The sequence below is a fragment of the Terrapene carolina genome, unplaced genomic scaffold (assembly GCF_002925995.2).
Source record: "Terrapene carolina triunguis isolate 2854851 unplaced genomic scaffold, T_m_triunguis-2.0 Scaffold194, whole genome shotgun sequence".
In the NCBI taxonomy this organism is placed as follows: domain Eukaryota; kingdom Metazoa; phylum Chordata; order Testudines; family Emydidae; genus Terrapene; species Terrapene triunguis.
The window spans coordinates 1640754-1667276 of NW_020664545.1; the positions used below are offsets into that span (position 1 = coordinate 1640754).

Genomic DNA, 26523 nt, shown 5'->3' on the forward strand with positions numbered 1-26523 from the left:
AGACAATGCACACACTGAGCTAATGTAAACAAAGTGTATTAAAATGAGCCAAGCGTGCAGCACCACGGATAAAAAGGAACATGGTGTATTTAAGTATGGAATGTTTAAACAGGCCCAGCAGTACAGTTCCCTTACTAAAAGTGAATTTGTCCACTGCTGGTATTAAAAAATGCACTTGAGTTTGCCATATAAGTTATGTAGTCTGATTCACATATGTAGTTCAAGACTTTTCCCCTAATCACGTTTAAATCTAGTTTGAAGTATAACTGGATGATCCCAAAACTTGTAGAAAGGAGAAGAGTCCGGTCCTTCTAGTTATATCTGGTACATACAGCTCAAGTTAAGCAGTTTGTATACGTGGGACGCAGGACATGGATCTGTCATGCTACAGCAGATGAAATATAAACGTGTACTTAAATATGCACAGTCACTTAAATATGCACCATAGATCCGGTACAATGGGTACTTCAGCCTGCTTGCAACTTGGGGCACAACCAGACCTCTCACTCACCGGCAGCAGAGGACCACCCTGCCACTGAAGCTCCCTCCAGTTGAGACAGATTCCATAGCCAAGATAATTCCATTCTATTTTCCTAAATTACAGATTGTATTCAATATACTTTGAGGAAAGAGTATGATTTTTCCTAATGCAGACCATGTGAAATTCCCACTACTGAAACAAACCCAAGTGTCTGGACATCAGTTCTCATCTCTATTTGGGATGATCGGTATCTCCTAGGCAAGAACCTTATTACTTGGAGTGTTCCTATTCTTCATCATTCTATGGTCCACAGATCAATAAAAATAAAAATGGGATCTTCACACCCTGTGCCTCCAGGGTGGGAAGCAGGTTTATCCTTAAATACAGGCATCTAAATGAGGTATTTTATATATCCTCCATTTTCATCTGGGTACTAAGGCATGGAGAAGACTTCTACCAAAAATATGGCTTTGGCTGAAGACTAGATGACTGACAGATTCTTGGTAAATTTATGTACTGACAGACACCTAGCAGATCCCAGTAAAGGAGAATGTACTTCTCTTCCCTTAGATGGTCAGTGGTCCTAAGGTGTGGACGTCGATGCTTATCAGAAGGAAGAATATTTCTTGAATTTACGTTGAGAATGAATGCTGTGATAGCTGGGAGATCTGCTTGTCTTAATTAAAAGCACAACACTAGATGTCTCATTTCAGAAAGCTCCTAATTTGATAGCAGAGAGAGATTCCGTCTGGATAGTTCTGTAAGGAGCAGAATGAGGTTCCAAGATCATGCATAGGGAAGGAGGCACCTGAGCTCTGCAGTCCAAAGTGTGGCTGCTCATTTGGGCTCTAGGGACTTAGGCACAATCCTCCATCTGGCATGCTGCCCTTCCATTATCACGCATCTCATGAAGCTGCTTACCCCTTGAGGCAGTTTTTCCAACCCTGCCTGCCTGGTGTCAGCACAGCTCCAATGAAACACTTGATAAGGGGGTGAAGCCAGAGACAACCTCTGGCTCTTGGCCTACCTCTTTCCTTGAAGCTTGTAGGGACGGCAGCTGCTTCAAATGCCTCAAAAGGAGAAACAAAGCTGAGAGGGCAATCTCCCCAAAAGGAAAACGCAGTCCTGGAACACCACTGGGAATTAGAGACACGGAGCCCCAACGGTTATCAGAAATTTGAAATAAAACTTTCCCTCAGAAAAAGCCCTGTAGCAGACTGCTGGGGAGACAACTAAAACACAGGGCAGAGGCAGCAGGTTTGTATAATTTTGGTGGTGCCCAGAACAGGTCCAAGTACCCCCCCCCACACACACACCTGCCTAAGGCTCTGGGAGGGAGTTTGGGTGCGGGAGGGGGGAGGGAGTTTGGGTGCAGGGTCTGGGCTGTGGCAGGGGGTTGGGGTGCAGGAGGGGGTGCAGGGGACAGGCTCTGGGAGGGCGCTTGGGTGCAGGGTGCAGGCTCTGGGCTGGGGCAGGGGGTTGGGAGGCGGTGCGGGGGACGGTGGTTGAGAGGGAGTTAGAGTGCGGGCTGGGGAAGGGGGTTGGGGTGCAGGAGAGTGGTGCAGTGCTTACCTCAGGTGGCTCCCAAAAGCCACCCGCACCCCCCTCTGGCAGCAGCTCCTAGGCAGGGGGGCCAGAGGGGTGTCTGCGCACCGCTGCCCGCAGGCACCACCCCCGCAGCTCCCATTAGCCACAGTTGGCAGAGTGGGCACTCGGGGTGGGGGCAGCATACGGAGATGCACACACACACACACACACACCCACCCCAAGGACCGCAGGGACATGCTGGCCACTTCCGGAAGTGGAGCGAGTGGGTAGGAAGCCACCTTAGCCCCGTTGCGCCACCAGTGGTGGCTAAAGTAACCATTCTAATGGAACTGTGGATCTCAAAACAATAAGGAATTGGGGCTTAAGTGCCTAAATAATTCATTTTATTTTTTGGAGAAGCCGCAACTTGGGAGGCTTGTACAAGCAAGGGGAGAAGAGTATGTATTGGTCATGATCTCAACAGTAGGAGAAATGAATGCATCCCTACAGTCAACTGAAGAGATAACCTTGTTGGGAACTAGAGAAAGGGAGGACTTTAAAAAGGTTTCATCTTGAATTTTAACTTTTTTAAGAAGAGCTCTTTAGGTCTAAAATTGTCCAGATGCCATCAGAACATTCTGAAACCAAGATATGGAGTAAACGTCTTGAAATTTTTCTTTGAGGTTGGTTCTATTGCCACAACTTGTTTGATATGTTGAACAGTTTCTACCACTTTGAAGAGTAAGTGGATTGAACAAAATGGGTGAAGGGAAGAATTAGCTGTGAAGTAGCCTCAAGTTTACTGTGGTAAGTGGCCGATTCCTTCCAACCCCCACCTGTCTGATATGGAGGAGGTCCAATGGAGGCAAATTAACAGTGCAGTCTTCTAAGCTCCGTAGTATTCCTGTTTGATAAGAGGGTTTCAAAAAGAGCTCTAACACTGGTAATTAATATTTGAATGTAATATTACTATGATTTGTTTACAGAATGGTTTTAAGTTACATAAACCTTCCCTTTAAGCACAGTGAAAACTGTTTTAATTTCAATGCTGGTGTAACTTCACTTCACTAAAGGCTCTTGTTCTTGAGAGAATTTTCACCTCGCTGCAGAGCCATGCTGTGTTTTTACTTACACTGTATGTACAAAAATAAGCCTTTAACACCCAAGAGAACAGATGCCTCTGAGACATGAGATGTGATATTCTGAACCTCTTTTTAGCACCAGCAGACAAATATTGTGAAAGGCACCTTTGGTAATGAAATCAACTCACTGTACACCCTAGTTAAAATCCAGGGACTTAGAGTAGACATTACTTGCAACCAAAAAAGCTAAGGCATTAAGAAAAAAACAGGATACAGTCTTCCAACAAAAAAAGGTGCACATAGTAAGTACAGGTCAGGGGTGTCTTTCAGAAGGAGAACTGCAAGAAGTTCAATTCCTTACAGAAACATTTTTCAAAATAAATGGGATTTGACTTTAGCACATGCTAAAGACTATGCAAGTAAACTAAAATAACGCCTGAGATTAGGCACTTACTAAACAGCCAGATTTTCACAAGTGCCAAGTGTGATGGATGTGGAATTGCTATGTAATCTAATACGGAGATGTAAGAATTTAATGTACACTATATGTGACCTGGTCAGTGAGGAGAAATTATAACCCAATATACAACAATATTTTCTGGACGAATGTATTGATCTAGTTTATTAGGGAGCTGTAAGAAAAACAAACAGGGATCCAGATAAGCAACCTCTGAGCAGAAACTTGAGAACAATTACAAGACAATATGGGAAACTATTAGCTCTGCAGATCCTACATCATGTCTCCCGTGAAGATGCAAGCCTTCTTTTGCCAAGCTAGAAACCCAATGATGACGAACACTTAACAGTTAAAAAGTCCTTTTCGGGAGAGGAGAGGTCAATTGTCGGGGGACAGGTTGATAGAGAGTCTCAAAGAGCGGTCTCTTCCCCCACAGCCAAAGAATGGGAAGCCTTAGGAAAAAGCAGGCATGCAGAGAGACTGGTTTATTGTTTACAGTCTGTCTAATGTTTTTGTTCGAAATAAATGCTGTAAGAAAACAGTTGGGTCACTGGATGCCACTGTCATTACTCCTGGAGGGAGCAGATCTTCAGTGCCTGCTGCAGTAATCATGGTTAATACCAGGGGACTGCAGTTCAAGGGTGGTTTGAGAATAGGAGAATCACAAGAGTCAGGTGATGTATAAAGCAGTAGTTCTCAACCAGAGGTCTGGGGCCTCGCGAGCAGGTTTTAGGGGGGGGCGCCAAGCATGGCCACAGGGTCACTGCAGCCCAGGACAGAAAGCCAAAGCCCTGCCAAGCAGGGCTGAAGCCCGGGACCCCGCCACCCGAGGCTGAGCAACTTAGCTTTGCTGAGTCCTCTGTGGTATAGGGCTCCAGGCAATTGCCCTGCTTGCTACCCCCTAACACCAGCCCTGGCTTTTATATGCAGAAAAACAGTTGTGGCACAGGTGGGCTAGCTATGGAGTTTTTATAGCATGTTGGGGGGGGGGGGGCTCAGAAAGAAAAAGGTTAAGAACCCCTGGTCCAGAGGTCTGAAACCTATGGGGGGTACACTCCAAGAGACCACCAGGTGCAATTAGTCTTGTAACCCAGACACCAAGCACCCACCATTCCCAATGAAGTCAATGACAGCTACGGATCCTCCGTGCCTATGAAAAATCAGGGTATGTGGTTAGGCGCCCAAGTTTGGAAACTTTGTCCACAATATTTCACACCTGTTTAGCATTCTATATCTTCACAATATACGACACCTTAATAAAATAGCCAGTTGCCTACTATTAATTCAAATTACCATCCTAAACATCAATAAGAAAATAGCTAATTGGTCACATACAATGTGGTAACACCAGTACCTCCCGACCCACTAAAACATATGCAGAAGTTTGAGAGATTTTTCTTCTTTTTATTTTTTCCCCAGAAAGTGTCAGGATTTCAGCCCACTGGAATTTGAAACTAGGTTAATAATGGAAAACTTTACTGTGCCATTTTAAATGTAATCTTATTAGACAGGAATGACAATTTCCAGGATAAGCTGCACGCATCACAGAAGAAGCCCACCAGTATGCTTACAAGTTACATTCTGATAACATAAGAACTTTGTTTCTGAGAGTAAGAGTTCAAAAATTAGAGCCATTGGCCTTACAACAACAAGTATTATCTTCATCTCAGCTGGGATTTTGGGTTAAACAGTGACTAGACTTAATTTCTACTCACCTATACAGTTTTTACTGAAGGCAGGAAATACCTGAATTGAAAGGATTCCGTAGCTTGTAGAAAAAGGTAACAATTCTGGAACACGTCACTGTTTTACCTTTGGACAACTACTACTTTATCATGATGTAATTGCTTTTTATTTAATGCAGGGAGGCCCTATTGCTACAGTTTAATTTATATTTAATTGTTTTGTTCACTCACATTCTGAGTATTTCTGTCATCTTTACCATGGATGAGAAATAAACCTCACCATGAGAGAGCTCCTGATAATATTTACTAATTAAAACCATTCCAATAAGGTTTGTGGAACTCCATTTTTTTTTTATTTTTATTTTTTGAGGTGGCCATCCTGAATAAACCCACCTAGAGGAATGACAATCAAGAACTCTCAATTTGCCTTGCTAAAATTCAAGGCTAAAGAAGTCTGGAGGTGACTAGCTGGGGGAAAGACACTTATCCACAATCTTCCTCTAAACTCACTGACAAAACTCCTAAGGACTATGGAAGCAAAGTTAAGCTCCTTAATGTTTTATTTGCCAGAAAATAATAGGCCAAACCCCAAGTGCTCACAACCACTCCAATGGAGTTGAATGGCCTTGCACCTCACCGCATCAAGCCATACTCAACAATTCTTAAACTACAGTATGATCATTCAGAACAGTCCAGCAGTCTGCTAGCAGTTTGTAAGTTATTGTTAGTGACAGCATGTGAAACCACTCCCATCCACAGTGTAATATCATGAGCTTTGGAAACTTCTGTTAAACATGGCTATTCTTCTCTCTCTTTCTGTTTGTGTATTAGGAACGGACAGATTATATTGACAAGATAGTTCTTATAACTCTCAGACTAGCAGCAATAAACACCAATACCAGGAGAGTATAAAACAAGTTGAAACAATATTTCCCAGAGCACTTGAGAGTATTATGCTGGGCTGTCAAATTCACAGTCAAGAAATAGAAGTAGAAAATAGAAATAAAAAAATTCTACACTTTTTTGCTTGTAAAGGATATAATACAACTCTAGGAAAAATCCATTCTGCATTAATGCAACAGTTCCCAAAACCCATTTCTTACAAAAAATACACCTCTACCCCGATATAACGCGACCTGATATTACACGAATTCGGATAGAATGCGGTAAAGCAGCACTCTGTGGGGGCGGGGCTGCGCACTCTGGCGGATCAAAGCAAGTTTACTATAACGCGGTTTCATCTATAACGCGGTAAGATTTTTTGGCTCCCGAGGACAGCGTTATATCGGGGTAGAGGTGTAGCAGACATTTAGTGATTTGCTTATGAAGGGGGAAATGTTTTAGAAAGACTGAGTCAGAATTTAAGTCACCTCTAAAGGCCAGTACCTCTATATCGCAAAGCACAACCATGTACCTTCTAGCATAGTTCTGTTGGTAGAATCACCAGCAGATTTCAAGATTGCTCTGCTGCTCAAAAATAGGATAGGGACAAAAGATGAAATGACTGCACTTTCAAAGCGTGTACCAACAAAACAAGATCTTTCCCTTTGTGATTTTTGCTTTTAAAACCAAGGGTAGAGTTCTTAACCAACAAGGCAGAAAAACTTTCACACCAGTAAAGTGTACACAGCAATTCAGAAAAATTGTTATAATTGTGCAATGGTGTTAAGGTTCTAATTACCAACATTATCTCTCAAGAAGCTCAAATGATGCAGCCTACTGTATATACAAGTTCAGGAGGTCTCCTCTGTATTGGAAGTTAGTTTACAGAGACCTCAGTTCTGCCAAGATTCCCATGAAGCCATTCATCCTCAAAACTCCCTAGATAATCTCTTGGATGCAACACTGGTTTTTCTGAAGAAGTATTTTATTGGCATGATCAGATCTTGTTAAATTGGGAAAGGAATGAAAAAATACGGTAGAAGGAAACTGAATATTCCAAAATTCCCAACCCTGTTAAAAAGTGAATAGAGTTGCTATTTTCCCCCTAAAGATTTTAAGCAGTTTAAGATTCAAAAATCAGTAATATCAGTTAACTATACAGTTAGACTTCATTAGATTAATATTTCAAAAGCCATTTCCCGGAGGCAGCTTGAGGTCAGGCTTCTGTACTCCCTCCAAGAGAGAAGAGCTTTCCTGAACTACTGACTAGTGCAGCGTCTCTCAAACTTTTGTCCTGGTGACTGAGTGCAACCCCCCGTATAAATTAAACACACTTTTTAATATATTTAACACGATTATAAATGCTGGAGGCAAAGTGGGGTTTGGGGTGGATGCAGACAGCTTGTGACCCCCCCATGTAATAACCTCGTGACCCCCTCAGGGGTCCCGACCCCCAGCTTGAGAATCCCTGTACTAGATGCTTGAGATGTGATCACCTCCCATGAGGGAAACAAACAAGTTGTGGCCAGGAAGAAAAGAGAGAAGAGTTAAGAACTGTCTGAAGTACTCTGAAAATTTTAAACTACACACAGTTCATTAGTGAGCTAGGTTCCTAGATAGTTTGGAGGTGGTGAGGGATTTCCCACACATGACTGGAAAAGCAAGGCATCTTTCACAATACTCTTCACCAACCTTTCCAAAATAAAAATTTTAGACTAATTATTCCTGCTGGTCTATTTTTTAAAATGAAATCACATTACTTTCAGAAGAGAAGTAAATCAGAACTCCTGGCCATTTGTGGACAATGGAGATTCCATAGCATTTTTCACTAAGGGTATTAACCTATGGCTCTGGCCAGTTACAGCCTGCTTAAAAATCCCTTTCTTCTTCAACTTGTTATGGTATTCCTTCCTGAGCTCCTGTTCCAAACGTTTGTGTAGTGTTGTAATGCATGGTTAAACAGCTGCCATGTTCCACTACAGAGGGGACAGAAGTGACTCCTGTATATAGTGCAATATAAATATATTACTAAAGTGCAACTACAGTTAATAAAAGTTATGTGTATCTGCCGAAAGAAAAATAAGCCCTTTGTCTTCTATACCACATTTCCCCAAATCAAGAGCTACTGAGTGTTTTATGGCAAATTTCCTCATACAAACTGAACAACAAGAATAGTGACTGACCTAGTCAACCTTCCATCCTTTCCCTATTGGCTTTTGTTTGAAATGCTTTGGCCAAAACTAATGAACTTTGACATTAGAAAAAAAAAAGTTGCCACTGCTTCTCTCCATTTAAACAGTAAAGTAGTTCAAAGAAATCTTTTCCATGCTGAACTGTATCAAATACAGGCACTGCTTAATACTACAGACTGTTTATTTAAGCTCCCTGTTTATTTTGGCTTCAGTCTTTGTACTGTACAAAAACCTGGACTGTGAAAAGAAAGAGCTGCTTTCCCACATGTAGCAAAATTGTCCCATGGAAGTCTATTTCTTCCACAACTTCCTTCTCGCCCACTCCAAGAAAAAGTGAGAGAATATATATAAATTAGTACAATAGCCAAGTTATTCCATCATAAAACATCTTCAAAAAAATAAAGTACTTATGCTGAGGAAGTTTTATCAAGTGGCCAGAGCACAGGATTTGGAGTCAGGACCACGGTTCCATTTCTCCTCCTGCCACAGGCTTGCATGACCTTGTGAAGCCACTTCACCGCTGTGCTCCTGTTTCTTTCTGTAAAAGATGGCTAACAACTTATGTGATACACAGGGGTGCTGTAAAGCTTAATTTATTAATATCTGCCAAGCACTCAGATCCTCAAAGGAAAGCTGGAATTTAATCAGCATCTTTAGAGTAATACTGGAAATGGGAAAAATCTAAAATCCCCTGTCATTCTGGAGCTCTTGACAGTTCTAAACGGTTATTTCTGGTTATCACTGTCATGTCAAACAGCTGATTATTTTGCCACAACTAAGCATTTGTTGCTAGCCTCCCAATTACTGCCAAAATGGATGAGTATCATTGTCCTTTCCTTTTAACACTACCTAGTGGGTTTCACTGAACCCTCAAGCACCTTTTCACCAACAGCGTTTAACAAAAAAAAAAAAAGCTGTTGAAGAGGCCCCGTCAAGTTGAAGTCTAGTCATTTAAAAAAGTAATACATCTGCCCTTTTGCTCCCTTCCTAATTTGTGTGTGTTTACAGTTATTTTCCTAATTTTTAAACGATTTCTGTTTTTAAGTGAAAGGTTCATAAAGGGTTGGCTATACAAGGTAAAGAATTGACGATTCACAAACTCCTAACAAATGTACAAAGTAAACAAAGCAAAAAATGGGGAAAAATCATTTTCCATTAGTGTAACAATAGGTAGTCAACCTCACCTCTGAAAATGTACATGACCGATGTCCCCTTAATCAACTAGTTCTAAAAGGCTGAACAGTTGCACTAGTCTACTAGCGCTTTGCATAGGGAAAAAAATATTTCCAGCTGTAAACTAATAAAGGGAAGACAACCAACTAAGGCTGGTAGAACCCTACAACAATGGAAGAATGTAAAAATCTTGAGACTGCTCTGGTAAAAATCCACTTGTAATGGAGATCCACTCTCCTTGTAATAGACAAGAGAACACTGAGCCCTTGGAAAGCTAGAAAGAAAAGCTGAGAAGTTGAAAAACCACTGGAGAAAACGGAGAGAGGGTTCACAGCACAGATACGCCAATATAGTCACTTCAGCCTGCCATTTTTTAGTCCAATATAAGCGATAAGGGATCATGTCCTATACAGAAGTCAAACAAACACAACCCAATAACAGACCATTGCAAGTAAGTTTGCCAAACAGAAACCAATGAGAATGGACTTTCAGGCCCTATTCAATAGAAAACACTTAAAACATTCAAAAACAGTCTAAATTCCATGGGAAATAAGGCATTTAAAGTGCAAGAGTTTCTCAAAATTGCAGCTTTGAGTTCTTCCTCACTTATTATTACACTACAAACATCAAGATTCCACCCTCCCTAAATTCCATTTGCACCTAAGACAAGTTAAGAAGTCAGTTCAGAGCTCCAACACCCATGATGCCAATGACAGTTGTTCAGATATTGAGTGTAAGGTCATTTTCAGAAGTCTTGACAAAATGTTTTGCTTATAAAAGTTCCATTCCTTTATTAAAATAATTGTATTAGATTTATACTCAAATTCACATTATTACTGAAGTCTATTGTATGACAACTGTATGCAGTTGTCATACAATAGTCATACAGAAGTCTATTGGTCATACAGAAGTCTATTGGTCCTGCCATGCGGGCAGGGGACTGGACTCGATGACCTCTCGAGGTCCCTTCCAGTCCTAGAATCTATGAATCTATGCACCAGAATAAGTGTCAGCCAGTAATATTCCCCTTAAGTGTGTCTTTTTTATAGAACTTGAAGAAAACAGCATAATCCTAAACATTTGAAAAATGAGAAGCAAATTGTAAACAGAGTCTATAAACTGAAAGAGTGTAAAATAGTAGTCACTACTGAATTAACACTGTCACTCCCTATCGCAGCATACATGTACCAACTGGGTTATTGTTAACCTAATGTCAAATCATTCATTTGAGGGGTTGCTTTTAAAAACATGCAGAATTGGTTGAAATAAGTACACACTCATACGTTAGGACATCCATGGTTTTTTAATCTTGCTAAAGGGACACTGTCAGGCAGTTAAGGTATCAAATTTAAGTTAGCAGAAAAGCAGTTTTATAAAAAAAAATCAAAAATATCCTAGAGATGATCTTATGTTTTTGGGGAGTTGGTTTATATTGTTTTAAAACTTAAAAAACAAAAACAAAAAAAAACCCCACGCATTTATTGTTTGGATTGAAATGCCAGTGCTTCATTTCCACACAGTCACTAGAAAACAGAAAAGTATTAACAAAGCCTTTTATACAAGTGAATTTTAAGTATTTTTCCCCACAAACAGATTGATAGGGTTGGTCACATGCACGCTGTTGACTTGCAACTCCTGTAAGGGAGTCCTCGGGGACTTACAACACAATTGCATTCTAAGTCGAAACATTCTAAGTCGAAACTGCTTTTCCCATAGGAATCAATGGTATGAAGGGGGGATTGGTTCCTGAACCAAGGCTTGATACACTATTTTCACCACAATAACCCAGATTTTTGTACTAAAGTGAATTATAGATGACGAATGTTGCAACATCAGTGTATTTACTGTACACTGTATTTTGTAATCAGCATTCAAATGAACATATAAACTCACATATGCTGCTCAGAATGCTGGCAACACAAGCTCAGAAAGCCAGGGAGAATGGCACACATGCTGAGCCTCAGCCAATCACTGTTCAAGCTTTCTGATTGGCTCCCGGGCTCAGCCAATCAAAAACATGCAGCAACCCCACCTGGCAACAAGCTACCCTGCTGCCTCAAAACCAATCAGAAGCAACCCCTTCCAGCTCCATACCAGTATAACCCATGAAGTGATTTCAAGCAAACTTTATGCAAATCGAGCGTCGTAAGGGCAAAACAAGCATCGTAGGGGCGAAATGGGCAGTCAATTGAAAAATGTCATAAGTGGCATCTGACATAAGTCGAGCGTTGCAAGTCCGAGGACCCCTTGCACTCTCACTCAGAAATGCAATCTATTAAGGTCCCTCCAACTACAGGCAGTTAGTGGCCATTTGTAACCCCCATGAAGTTGTAGGTCACCGACCTGAAATTTGTCTGGCTTTAAAATGACCTTTGTACTAAAAACAAAGTTACCAAACTACTAGCAACCGAAACTTCTCTTCCAGGCTCTAGAAACTACAACATTTAAGTTCTGGAAGTTAGTTTCTGAAAAAGGAAGTTTAGCCAGTAGACCAAGTGATAATCTAACGGGTGGGGGGGGGAATAGCTCAGTGGTTTGAATCCTTGAGGGGGCCATTTAGGGAACTGGGGTAAAAATCTATCTGGGGATTGGCCCTGCTTTGAGCAGGGGGTTGGACTAGATCCCTCCTGAGGTCCCTTCCAACCCAGATATTCTATGGCTCTATGAAGGGTAGCAATGACGACACCAGTTCTGTACCCCATTCTCATTACACAACGTAAACATTAGCGATTGTAATTCTGTTAACAGTCAGTTAATGGATCGTATGAAACCACATCAAGGCTGAATTTTAAAGAGGGTTTTTTCTCTGTATTTTTAATGAAAATATGGTAATTCCAAGCCTCCAAGTTCAGTAAAGGAAACATCTCATTTGTTTTAGACTATGCTAAACAAAATACAAGGCTCTTTCATAGGACTACTTGCCCACAGAAGGATCTTTGCTAGTTGGCAGAAATGTCACTGTGATCCTTACGCTACTTTTGTTGCAGGAGAGACTACAGCAATGGAATTGAGCGTTCAGATTGACTTAACATGCCCACTGTCCCAACCATGGCACATACTTCACCACATGCATTGCTGAACCTGGGACAAACAGCCAGAACTGGTTTTCTTGGTTTTACTGCTGTGGGCATCTAGATCTTGCTACATGTATCTTTTTTAAATAATTAGGCTGTACAGTTGGAGCAACATGGAGATGAAAGTAGGCTGCTGCAATGCAAGGTACACGACCTTCGGAGGGGGAAACAAGAATCAAGGGAATCCTGAAGAAATCCCCCCTCCCCCCAAATCCATCCCAACCATAAAAAAGGAAACCAAGAGTCCAAATTTAGCCTCCACCATGCTTTCACGCAGCATCGCCAGCTAGGCCAAGGCGCTTTCAGTCTACACTGGAAACTTCAAAGTGCTCCCGCGGCAGCGCTTTGAAGTGCGAGTGTGGTCACGGGTTAATCCACCTCCACGAGGGGATTAGCTCCCAGTGCTCGGAGCCTGTCTACACTAGCGCTTTAAAGCGCTCAGACTTGCTGCGCTCAGGGGAGTGATTTTTCACCCCCCTAAGCCAGCAAGTTAGAGCGCTAGAAAATGTAAGCGTAGACAAGCCCTTAGTAAACGTCAAACACAACATGAACTGAAGAGCACCGTTACACTCAATCAGGGCTCCTCTGAGTCACAGAAATTCAGGGAAACCACTAGTTCTTCCTTGCAGATGAATGAGAAATGGAGTCATTGCAAACACTCAACACTTCCACTGGAATGATACTGAGTTTGTTTCCAACGAAGCTGACGGCGTTATGCAGCAGACAAGTTAACTTCACAATTCATTCATCTGCCTAACTATCTTTCCCTCCCCATTCCAATTACTGTGTGCTGCTGACAAGATGCAACCACCATCCCTCTGTGCTGCCGGACTCCTTCCTCTCTACTAACACTTAATTGGCTGGAGAGGCCTCCATTGAGTAAAATGAGGCTCTCCCTTCCCCTCAATAGACCTTCTGGATGAGAACACACAAAACTAGCACTGTTCTAACTACATTTTTATTTGCACTGCCAGGTTGATTGGTAACAAAATCCATTCCAAAAATAAACTGACAAACAATAGAAGAAACACTTCTAAATTGAAGAAATCTGCCCTTAAAATCAGATGTTTCTCTGCTCCCCGCCAGGCAGTCTGTGAAAGTTAATGGTTACAAGGGATTCCAAAAGTGAATATCAAAAGTCTTAAGATAAGAACAGTAAAAATATACTACCTCTGCTGACTAAACAGAGAAAAACCACATCCCTGCATCAAACCTCACAGTGGTACAAGCTTCAATGTCCTCGAGAGACTTTTACAGCCTAGCAGACAGAGATTCTCTTTCACGGAGCAGAGTTAGTCTAGTAACACACATGCGAAAAAGATAGTATGGCTATTGAATCTTCACCCAGTTACGTGATCAGAATTTTTAGCCTTAAAAGAATGGTAATTGGAATGCTAGTGGATTGTTTTAAGAAAGCAAATGGCTGGGCTATCTGAACTCAGACACAGTATGTTTCTTTGCTGTCAGTTCATCCAAGCTTTATTTTATGATCCAATTTTAAAAAAATCTTCTCAATACTGGGCTAGATGCATATGTGAAAGATGCAGTTTAATCTTTAGACAGGTAGGTACTACCACTGTGGGTTTCTCTACATTGCAAAGGGTTGCAGAGTATCAATTAGAAGTCGTACAAATAAACCTTAATAGCCAGTCTATACACCGCAAAATATCAGCGGTAACTCTTCCTGGTAAAAACAACGAGGAGTCTGGTGGCACCTTAAAGACTAACAGATTTATTTGGGCATAAGCTTTCGTGGGTAAAACACCACTTCTTCCTGGTAAGTGGGAGTAAGACTTTTTGGCTTTAGGAATTACAAAATAAACATTTTTGTTGATCTTGATATAGAAATCAGTCCTGCACTATTTAAAAATGGCATCAGTGGTGTGTGCGCAGCTACAACAAAGTTCTTGTTTTATTCTTCTAGGACTTCTAAATCATGCCCCTAGTAAAATAGTTGCACCAAGTTCCTAATCACCACTGTTACACAAATTGAAATTCAGATTTCAAGCAGATTTAAAAGGATATCCCATTTATTTTCATCAATGTTATATAACTATCCTCATACCCCACTGTTGACAATAATCCTTTGGAAACTTGAAAACCAAAGCCAACTTCCTTGGTAAACTTATTTTTGTTCCAGCACACCAGGTTTGTTATTGCAGACCTGCTTCTTAATTCTGAGCTGCACATACTGGTTTGTTATTGTAGGGTCACTTGCCTGCACTGATTTCCCACCCACTCCCACTTAGGATGTTGCTCTCATTCTCACTTTGCAATAAAGTGAAAGTCAGGATTAGTAACTGCTTCTTATGGAGTCAAACTAAAATTTAAGGGTTTTGTTGTTTTCTGAGACAACAAGGACCACCCAGAAACTTTTAACCTCAAACTAGAAACAAGCCCCAACTTCTGCTATGGCGTCACAAAAGGCAGCCCACAGGGCTCCATTACTGCAGCTGCAGGCAACTGCTGTGGCAATACAGGAAGCACCCCCCACTCCCAAATCCTGAATGAGTGACAGAAAGCAGAACAGACCCCACTGATACCATATACTGGAGATCTAATGGAGAAAGCTCGCATTCCCACAGACAGGCAAGGATTCCCCTTCTTACTGAACGGCTGCCCATGGGATGGGGACAGGATGCTAACCGTCCATCCCCACATAATGTAACTCCCAAGGCAGGAGTAGAGTGGGGAAGGCAGAGGGCAAGGACTAGCTCACGAAAGTCAAGATGAGATTGAGCATAACGTCCCTTTCAAATAAAATACTGAAGCACTTCTCAGGGGCTTTTCGGTATGGAGGAGGTGGGCGACTAGATTAATAAGATTTCTGTTTTAAAGGATAAAAAAGTGTAAATCAAGATTTGGAATTTACCAAGATTGATAAGTACCCCATTAAACCCCCCTGAAAGTTCAACTGATTTGTTCTTCGGATCTCTTCTTAAAACATATTAGGAATATGGGAACAGTGATATGAGACCAAATGAATGGTCCATTTGGTCCAGCATCCCTGGTTAACACTGGCCAGTACCAGATGCTTATAAGGAAGGTTCAAGAAACCCCATCATTAAAAAGATTATGGAATAACCTGACTAAAGAAGAAGCTTCTTTCTTTCTTCCCCTCCCCACCTTCACTTATGTCTTTATTTGGGAAGTTTTAACAGCTTTATGAATCCTAGCCATGTAAGTATCAGAGACAATACAATAATCATTACAGCAGTGAGCTTTTGTTTAGATAAACATTATACAGTAATAAAATTATTGGAGTTCTCCATTTAAAAGGATGTTACCATCTTACAGAGTAAGCATCTTTACACTGCTTATGATATGTCATTTCTAATGATTTTATTAAATTGAGTGAATTCTTTGATTACACATTTAAACCAGTTAGGTCTACCAAATTTTAATCAAAAAAATTGGACAGGTGTGCTGGAGAAAGTTTCTTTCTAATTCCTGTCAACTTATGTCTATCTCAGGGGTAGGCAACGTATGGCACATGTGCCAAAGGCGGCACACGAGCTGATTTTCAGTGGCACTCATACTGCCCGGGTCCTGGCCACCAGTCCGGATGGCTCTGCATTTTAATTTAATTTTAAATTAAGCTTCTTAAACATTTTAAAAACCTTGTTTACTTTACATACAACAATAGTTTAGTTATATATTATAGACTTATAGAAAGAGACCTTCTAAAAACATTAAAATGTATTTCTGGCACGCAAAACCTTAAATTAGAGTGAATAAATGAAGACTCGGCACACCACTTCTGAAAGGTTGCCGACCCCTGGTCTATCTTATGTCTTGAATCACAAGTTTATATCCTTATATTCTTATCCTATCTCATGTAATTGAACTTTCTTATTACCCAGACATATGCATAACCCTTTGTGAATCCCGATATAATTGTGAAACTCACTGCCATAAAATGCGTTACGAACAATACCATTTCCTTTTACTGGTTTAAACTTGCAACTTTTAATTTCTTCCTGTGGGTATCATGGGTTATTTTGTTTTCAAAATCGAGTCCAACTAGTCTGTATTAGTTCCAGTAGCAAGATCTAATTTACATTCTATACAAGAAGACTTAGTATAGTTATTTCATCAGACGGAGGATGTTTCTGAACTTTGACCATATTTATTGATATTTTTCCAGGTTCATTCTTTCCCTGTAGATGGGTTCTTCAATGGATGCAGCTTTCATCAAGCAAGGTAACCACAGCTTCACACATGGGACTAATTTTTTTCCAATCCAGATCAAGACAGTGCTCCATTTGCCAGTCAGAGTTAATGATAAAAAAGATCTTACTTCTTTCCTTTATATTCAGTAGGTCTATTCACAGTAGTAAGGCAAGTATGATTTAGGTACAAATCACTCAACTTATAACAGCAGTCCATCTCTTTTAAAAGACGAATTCACAGATTCAAGGGATGGCGCCAAATTTTGCCCCCATTGAAGGCAATGGAAAGAAGACCAAGTCCACTGAGAATTTGTTTGCTGGAATAATATAAAGACCTTACAAACCTACAAATATAAGAAAGTTCCTGGTTGAAAATGGATTAGAGCAGTTCTGACAAATTAAAAAGCTGCTTTACTCCAGTCTCAACTAGGAATTTTCTTGCTTTTGTGGGTTTAAGTCAGACTCTGTTATTTTTAGTTTTAGAAAGATTAAATTTGAGTCTCTAATTTCCCTTGGGTATTTTTTTTTTAAACACAATAAAATTCATATCCATCTCATTCACTGAAAGATATTTGTCCCACTGAACCAATCAAGAATTTGTGATCTTTCCTCACACCTGTCATCTCATGACCAAGTGATATGACTTCCAGGCCACTGCAGATTTCAAAGTGCTTTCAGAGTAGGTTTACTTGACACAACTTGCCCAAGTGAGAGTTTCCTCAGCAAAGCCAAATTCAGTGGCTAACAGGTTATACAAGTGAAGTTTGGTCAATTCCCTTGTTCCACTGCTTTTTTGGGGGGGAGGGGGATGCGAGGGGGGGAGGGATTGAAAAAAAATCAACAAGAGAGACTATTTGATTTTTTCACAATGACTATGAGCCAACAACAATTTAAATCTGTGCCGAGGAGCTGGAAAGGTACAACAACAAAAATCATACAAACAGAGTCTAGACACTGAAATGTGGAATATGATTCTAATAACCACAACTGGCACATAAGCTTCTGATTGCAGCCCATCATATAATGCAGGCCCTCAGCTAGCAGGAATATAAAAATCAAGATTAAAGCTTCTTCCACTTAGGGTATTGGGAGATGTAGCTCCTTTGGGTATAACACAATGTGGATTAAGCCAGTATTTCTTCCATCCCTACTAGTATCCTTTGCTAGGACTGTGTGCAACATTCTTATTCTCTCTACACACTATTAATTAGTCCATACTTAACTCTTCTTACTATCAAGACCTTATTAATATGAGCAGAAGTGCTGTAAGTATCAGGAAATGACTTTTCTCTCTAATCAAAGGAGGGGCACGTCATCCAAGTGACACACAAATTACTGGACTAGAATTTGGGGCTTGAAAGTTCTTAACCAGCTCTCCAAAGAATAACTTGTAAAAGGGATGTGGTAATAATCAGACTTCACCAGTAAACACATATAGGAAATGACAAATGTTTTAGAGTGTTCTGTAGTACCCGCTAATCTCTGTCACATGGAGCTGCATAGATCTAAAAAGGGGAAATCAGTCTCTACCTTTAAATAAATAGCATAATCTGGACTAAAGGTTCAAGTAGAAGCAGAACTCCGGAATCCTTGGTTCACAGTCCTATGCTCAGACCACATCTCTCAAGTCTCACGGTCCACTCCTTTTCTCTACTCCAGTTGGTCCAAGAGGCGAATGCATCAGAAAGGGTTTATCTTTTCTCCGTATCAAAGGGCCCAGGAATGGTTGCAGGCTGGGCACGTGAAAAGAGGCCACACATGGCTGCTGATGGGCTGGAACATCACCTGTCGGACAAGGAGCAGCCCTCAGGAGCAGAACAAAACTGGCCGGCCTTCTAATAAAACCTTCGCATCAAGTACTTGATCTCTGCTGCTACAGTCCAAACTGCATGAAATTCTCTCCTAGATAACAAAGGCCAAGAAAGTGGTTTTGCTGCATAGATTGTGGGGGGAGGGGGGAGGAGCGAGGTTAACAGAGGCCACCAGACTGTAGCTAGATCAGAGAAGCCTCAAAATGGGTGGAGGTGGGCTGCCAAATAAAGTCATATTCATATGCAGTGACCACTTTTCAAAGTTAAACAAATCTGGTTTCTTTAAATTAAAAAGGCATCCGTCCAAAACAAAGAAAGGAGAGACTAAGTGTACACAGCAGTGTTTTTTCCTAAACCCTGTCTATTCATTAGAGCAATGCAAAATGCATTGGATTTTTAACGTTTCCCTTTTCACTGCAGTACTGGAACTCAAAACAAACTATCCGGTTAGGACAACAGCTGCAAAAAATGGTGCCATCCTGTTTATTATACCAAAATTCTTAAAGATCAGTCAACACACAACACTAAGTTACTACAATGTGCAAAGGCTGCCTTAATGCCTGGGATACTCTAAGCAACATTAATGCTACCACAAAGTTATTTCTCCTACAAAATCTAAGCTCCCTTCTCTGGATGATGCCTCCAGGTAAGGGTTTAGGCATGCTGGCCGGGGAGAAAGCTGGCTTTACTGCTGTCTATTCTGTGCCTGCTCTGTGGGTAAGACGAGGATGCTAGTCTGGGGGCTGTCGATCTGGTTCCTTTTGTTAGGATGATAAGGTTCATAAAAGTGTCATTATCCTTAACATTTCAGGGGTAAGCAGAAAGTTGTTAATGCTCTTGAAATTACCGCTGATGCTACACTAAGAACCCCTCTTCCCTCACACCAAAAAAAACCATTCCCTGGCATCCTTACAACTGCACATACCAGTTTGACTACTCTAGAGAGAGCGCCTTAAAGTAGCTGGTGTGGCTCCAAACTTTACCTACTCTTGCAAAGCAACTCCATGCATCTCACTGTCTCCTCTTATGCATTATTAGCAAACCGCTAAGTCAGCCAAAATGCATTCCTCTTTCAGGGATTATTTGGCATAAATCGGTATTAAAGTGATGCATGTACTGTCTCTCCCTTCTCACTTTATAACATGCACAGAGATTTAGAGATACTTTGCAAACTCGCCCTGCCCGCATCACACAGTGGGGTCTCTGCAAATTATCCAGGAAACACACACATAACTGATCAGCCTTCATTTTTCTACACTGAGTTCTCAAATTTTAGGTTTTATTTTTGGGGGGCTTTTTTGTTGTTTGTTTTTTTTAAAAGACTCTCTCCTCCCCCAGTTGGTAACAAAGAATTGCTCTGCTAGCAGGACAAAAGCCTGTACTATGTAAGTGAGTGACTGCGACATAGGTGTAGTCTCTCTGCCAGGGAACATTACAATAAACTAAAAAAACAAAATAAAAAAAATAAGAAAACATTTCCAAGTGATGAAGACACATGTGTTTGAGGGTCACCTATTAATAGGCAGTGCTCTAAGGTCAGCCGTTAGTTTATAATGTAAGCATACAAGCCACTTAGAGATATATACTTTGTAATAGAGCACAGGGCTCATCTTAAAAGGATGTTATCAAAGAGGGTTTTCTTAAGTCTAATTTTGGAAGACCAGAGTTTGATAAGATATACTTCAAATAAGAGCATGAAGTTTAAAAAGTATTTTGTAAGGAATTTTAAATGTTTTTTCTGTTCCCCTGCTGATGTTTATAAGATTTTCAAGACAGAGGCTAGTTGATCGTTCAATGGAAACAGTGGAAAGAAGCAGGAGTTTCTTCTTGCAAGATGCTGAACACGGTGGCCTTAATCCAGCTGCTGGATTTGTGCTACAATGCTCAGCACCTTCCAGGATTTAAGACCTATCTGCAGATGAAGAACTGGGCACTAATCTTTCAGTGTTCCTTGCTCTAGGAGTTACTTGTTACAATATATGGATAAAATATTTCAAGGCAGAATTGTGAGTTTCAAGTTAATGGTGTACCTTCTTTAAGGCACAAACTTGCTGCAGCACTTTTCAAATTCTTGCTACCATTTTTGGTGACAGCCTGACAAAATACTGTTCTCTCTACTTTTCACTGGCATATCACCAAGTAGTCCTAGTTTTTAGTCAGCTACCAGCAGTACAAAAAAGCACATAATAGGTTTATAATCTGTCACTGAATCCCATAGCAACTGTACGTCACTTTATATGTAAATTATAGACAATTCCTTCCCATGCAATTTGAAGAGTAGAGAGATAAATCTATAATTTGAGCAGATCTAAATGATATATGGTTGGGAAAAAAGCTACCCTAAATAACTGAAAGGAAACAGCCAAAACAGACCTCAAACACAAGATTAAACCTCTGTCTGTACCCTGTCTTGAAATGGAAGAAAGCACATTTTAATTCACAAGATTAAAAAATCTTTAATGGAAGTTTTAACAGACCAGTAATGTTTGATATATCCTGCCCCATCACTGCTGATCATCAAGGGGTGTATGTGCAAACAGACGAGTTTCCTTTCTAACCAACCTCTGCCTGACTGAGTCACTTAGCAACGTCACAATCCCATGTTAATGATGTCATAAATGCTTCAATTTTGATGGACTGAAGGCGTCAATGAACTAATGAGGCAGGAGAAGAGACAGGTTACAGAGAAGGAATAATTATTCAAAAAGCTTTAAGATAATTTAATGGGTTTTGATTAAAAAGCTACATGCTCTCAACAAGCACTGAGACATGTGCATCCATGTGAACAGTCCGTGCTGAAAATTAAAGGCCTCATTTTTGATTTCCCACAAGACAACAAAAAGAAAACTCTGTGTGGCCATACATGTTGTAAAATAACTTGATATGCAAATGAACCAGATCTCTTACACTCAGCAGCTGCTTCGGTAGCCTTCACTTTACCACTGAGAAATTCATGGGCATTTGACTGAAAATAAAGCCAAGAGTACGACTGGCGCAGGAGCAGTACCTCACTCCAAAATCCGGAAGATTCAGATTTGTCAACAGACCAAGGTTCCAGGATTGAAGCCAAAGACTAGAGCATGCTGCGGAGGGGCAATACCCTTCGGTAGTCCACATCCCAAAATTCACTAGTCTGGCTCAACCGGTGGCCTCAGCTCAAGAGAGGCGCTATGGAAAAGTAGGGGTGGAGGAGTGCCTGCAGGCTAGGACTGAGGAGCAGGGACAGAAGCTTGCATCGTCTCCACCTGCCATACTCACGGCACGCGAGCTGATTTTCAGTGGCACTCACACTGCCCGGGTCCTGGCCACCGCTCCGGGGGGCTCTGCATTTTAATTTAATTGCACGGCTACCACTCTGAAACCTATTATCTGAATCTCTTCCTTGTCTCCCAAGTATCTCACACTGCGGGAAAATGAAGGGACTGGATAATGCGGAGGTTCAGATAATAGAGCAGAGATCCCCAGTTAGAAGTGCGAGGAGGATGACCAAGCCCCCTGCCGGGCGGGCTCCTGCAGCAGTGCAGGGAGCCCTCTGTGGCCCCACTGACATGGGGCTGTGACAGCCGAGTTGCAGAGATCTCCCTGCACTGCAGCAGGGCCAGTGACACCTGATCCCTGTAAGCACAAGGTGCAGGGAAGGCTGTAGTCCTGGTGGGGAAGAGCAGAGTCCTGGCTGGAGGTCTTTGCTCAGTCCCACACCTTGCGCCTGCAGGGATGGGGTGTTACCAGTCCTGTGGCAACACAGGGAACCCTCTGCAGTCCTGCTGTGACGGAAGTGAGTGAGTGGGGCACAGCAGAGACCCTGGGCTAGGGTTCAGAGGAGTCAGTCATCGTTCCAGGCCACTCCACGGCTGAATGGCTCCTGTCCTCTCCATTTATCTGAATAAAATCCCAGTCCCCCATGCTACTCAGCTAATTGGGAGTATCCTGTACTATGGTTTTCAGTTGTACAACAGGCTGAAAGGATGGTTACAACTTATGTCGTGTACAAGGGGAAAGGGTGGTGAGTGGATTAAGATCATATCTTTGGTCCTGAATTAGGAAATGGGCCAACACTAATAGTGTACAATGTTCAGGACCCAGGCTAAACAAACAGAAAAACAGAAGTGCACCAACAGTGTCTTGAACTGACCCTCTCAGGAGAGTCCTGGGAATTGTTGACTGGCCAGAAGGAACAGGAGGCAGGAGAAAGCTGGCAGTTGTGTCCTGCCTGACGCACAAGGTGACTGCCAAGCAGAACATATGCATATGCCAATAGCGGAGATGGAGTAAAGCAAAGCTGATGCACAGCCATCTTCCTTGGATTGCAGACAGAGCTGTTTCAGGCTAAGATGTGAAATATTGCCCCATTTTATCTCTGTGGCTATTAGTTCTTAAACAGAATGATGACACAGAATCAGATATTCAAACGTAAGCTGTGCAACTGTGCATCTAGTTTTCAAAAGTCCACAATCATGAGGGTAATTACATGGGCAAAGGGTCAGCCAAAGGGCAGAAATAATAGTGGTCCTAGAAGTGCATTCTCCTCTCCCCCCCAGTGATGCTGAACATAGCATTGCTACAAGTTTTGTTACTACACAAGGGTCATAGCATATACTTGATCTTTATGCCCACCTCATTGGGAGATCCATTGTGGATCAAGGGGAATATATGACCCTAACTTTACACACTTGGGTCATGGACAATTAAAAATGTAATTTGGCCTTCTCCAAAAGGAGTTTTATGCCCTCTATCTATAAATAATATTTCAAGTATTCCCAAGTCAACGAGAATGATACATCAAAGTGACTTGGGACAAAAATGACTTACCATATATCAGCAAAGACCCAGCTAGGGGGGAGAAGTCCAATAAGCTGTTCAGAGGCTTCTAACTAGAAGCCAAGTCATGGAACAGAAGTTAGCTTTGTCTATGTTACCCGCCAGTGGTGTAAGCTATTATCAAGCATGCAAGAACATGGAGGGGAAGGGAAAAATCAAAAGCTGATGGCAAATACTCCTTTTGGGTGTTCACTTATGGACTATACACTCAACACCTGCATTACAAAGTCAAAGAGCAAACTCAGCAAGTAACTGGAGATAGTCAAGGTAAAAAAGTTGTTTTGGCAGAATTTCAGAGACTGGCCACAGGAATCACACTAACATACTATACAGGGATATGGACAGGTCAGACTCCAAACAGATTTGACTTCAGGTAACAAACAGTATTGGATTTTTACATTTTCTTGGATAAGGGCTAGACCAATATTGCAGTCAGTTACACCAAATTTAAACTCAAAAAGACCAGGACAAACCCTTTGCAAGATCCTTCCATTTACCTTCTACAAGCCCAAATGAAATTAAAGACTAGCCTTCACATATACTGAAAGAGCAGTAAGACGGCTTCTTGGCACAGCACATTTCAGAGGAAGAAGACAAGTTCAACAAGCTAGAGAAACTGTTTATAGAACAAACGCAGAAACAGCGTATGTGTTTAATAGCCCACGAATTGTCACGTTATTCATTACACAAACTAGTGAACTCTTATCCTTTCCTACCCATTTAACCATTAGTAGCAGACAAGCCCAACTGTCTGTCGCTGTCAGATGGGGAGCAGAAAGCAAAGTCCATTAGTAGCCCTTGGCTACCAAACAAAGATAGAAACCACACTTCATTTAGATAATAAGCAACCCTATTCACGTGTGACAAGCACTCAAACTAGTTTCCCAAAATATTTAACACAGCTGCCTAAAAATCCTTACTCCTCCCCACACCCCAAAAAACAACAACTTTCCTTGACAGACTAATTTGGGAGAAAAGCTACTGCACTATTAGAGGCCTAATGTTTCCTTCACTCGCTGCTGCTGACTTTTCACAAAGCTGATAAACACTCATTAAAATATAAATTGCTGTTACCAATGTTAAGTTGATAAACCCTGGGACTGTAATTACCTTTAACCCTCATGCAGAGATTGCCCAACTCGCTTATGTGATGTAACCAACACCCTAAATTAAAAATAGTGTTGTGACAACATATGGTTTATTCTACAGACGCTGGCAAGCAGGATGTTTCTAACAAACAGGTTAGAGTCCCAGCTTTTACCACCTACCTGCAAGGTGAAGACAGAAAAATGTGCACTGTACAAGAGCAAAGAAAAAAGGTATCTTTTTAATTAATTCTAGAGACATCCTAGTAAAAGATGTCCAGTGTTTCCATTTTTATTTATTTACGCAGTAGCTAGCGGGATGCAATTTGAGGAAACATCTCAACAGCCTTCCTGGAAATTTTGAAGATATCAAAATACAGCCTCAACGACGACAAAGAGAAAGAGAAAAGCCAGCTTCCTTCTCACCTATAGCAATCAACAGTCTGCTCTAGAGCATGGGGAACCCTTGTCTATGGTCAGCGCAAGGCATCTGCCTGCCTGGAAGGAGATGCTGATAAATCAGAGCTTTTAGCGAGAACAGCAGTAGCAATGATGGGGACAGGAGAAGGAAATTCCCCATTTTACCCAACCGTGTTAAATATTCACCAGTGAGTGAAAGCTGTCGCCTCTTCCTTCCTGGGAAGTGTTTCTCTTGAATGCTCCTACAGGGTGGAAGCTGGGCTCTTTCCAATTGAGGACAATCTGATTCACCCCTTCCTTATCACCCCATGATATGTAAGGATTAACTCCCCCTGAGTTGTTGTGGTGCTGAACCCCTCATTACAACATAGATCTCTGCCTCACTGGTGGGTGGGTGTGTGTGTGTGTGTGTGTGTGTAAAAATTCTGGGTATTTTCAGATTACACGGGTGAAGTTTCAAACTGATGGGTACAGCCCCCAGCCCAAACGAGGGAGGACGGGGTCTGAAAGTTCACAATATAAAACCCATCATTGGCTCTTGGCAGGGAGCCGAGGATTTGAACCCTTTCTGCATGGAGGTGACCCAAGCCCCACCACCCTGGATTTCTACTACATGGGGGAGAACCTGTCCCAGCAGCCCCCCTCCCCCCAAAACCACCACCAAAGGGGTGTGCAAGATGCCTCAATAACATTCTCTTTCTACTTGACCCTAGCTAAGCCCTATGCCAGGCCTGACACCAAGCCCAGTGCCCCCTGCCGCTCCTTACAGCATACAAGGGGGATCCAGGCCCCTGGCCAGGGAAGCTGGGGCAGATGCCCCATGGGCTGGGCTGGGGGGCACAGCCCCACAGAATACGTACCCTGGCAGGAATGGGTACCTCCTGGATCCCCCCATCCCGCTCCCCTTAGAGCAGGAACCTCATCAACACCAGCGCAGGACCAGGGAAGCAGCCCCCCAATCCCTGGGACTGGGGGGGGGGGGCACACTCTACCCTCACGTTGGAAGGGCCCTCACCTGTCCCCCCACTGCCTTCCCTGCCTGTGGGGAGAACGGGGTCAGATCCCTGAGACCCCGGGGGGGGGGGCTCTACATCACTCCACTGCCCCCCATGCCCAGGAGCCTGCCCCCCACGGCCGGCCCACCCAATCCCCAGCTGCACCCCCCCGGCCGCCTCCCCATACCCAGGAGTCCCCCCGGCCGGCCCCCCCATACCCAGCTGCGCCCCCCCGGCCGGCCCCCCAACCCCCAGCTGCGCCCCCCCAGCCGCCTCCCCATATCCAGGAGCCCCCCCAGCCGACCCCCCCAATCCCCAGCTGCACCCCCCCGGCCGGCCCCCACACACCCAGCTGCGCCCCCCGGCCGCCCCCTTATATCCAGGAGCCCCCCGGGGCGGCCCCCCCATATCCAGCTGCGCCCCCCCGACCGGCCCCCCCACATCCAGAGTCCCCCCCGGCCGGCCCCCCATACCAGGCTGTGCCCCCCAGACACCCCCCCATATATCCAGAGCCCCCGGCCGGCCCCGCGGTACCTTGCTGCCCTGGTAGCCCTCGAAGGCCCGCACCGCGCTGTCCGTCAGCTTGACGTGGAAGACGGAGACGCGGGTGCCCCGGCCGAGCCGCCCGCAGGACAACCCGTACCCGCGCTCCGCCTGCAGCGCCGCCAT

At 42.7% G+C, this 26523-nt stretch overlaps 1 protein-coding gene across 1 annotated transcript in view; it reads right to left on the reverse strand.

Annotated features, from left to right (window-relative positions):
- Positions 1 to 26523, reverse strand: part of ELL (elongation factor for RNA polymerase II) — an 80178-nt gene extending 53655 nt beyond the window's left edge. The window contains exon 1 of the mRNA XM_024209815.3: positions 26389 to 26523. Coding sequence (XP_024065583.1) covers positions 26389 to 26523 — 135 coding nt within the window. The remainder of the gene's footprint in view (positions 1 to 26388) is intronic.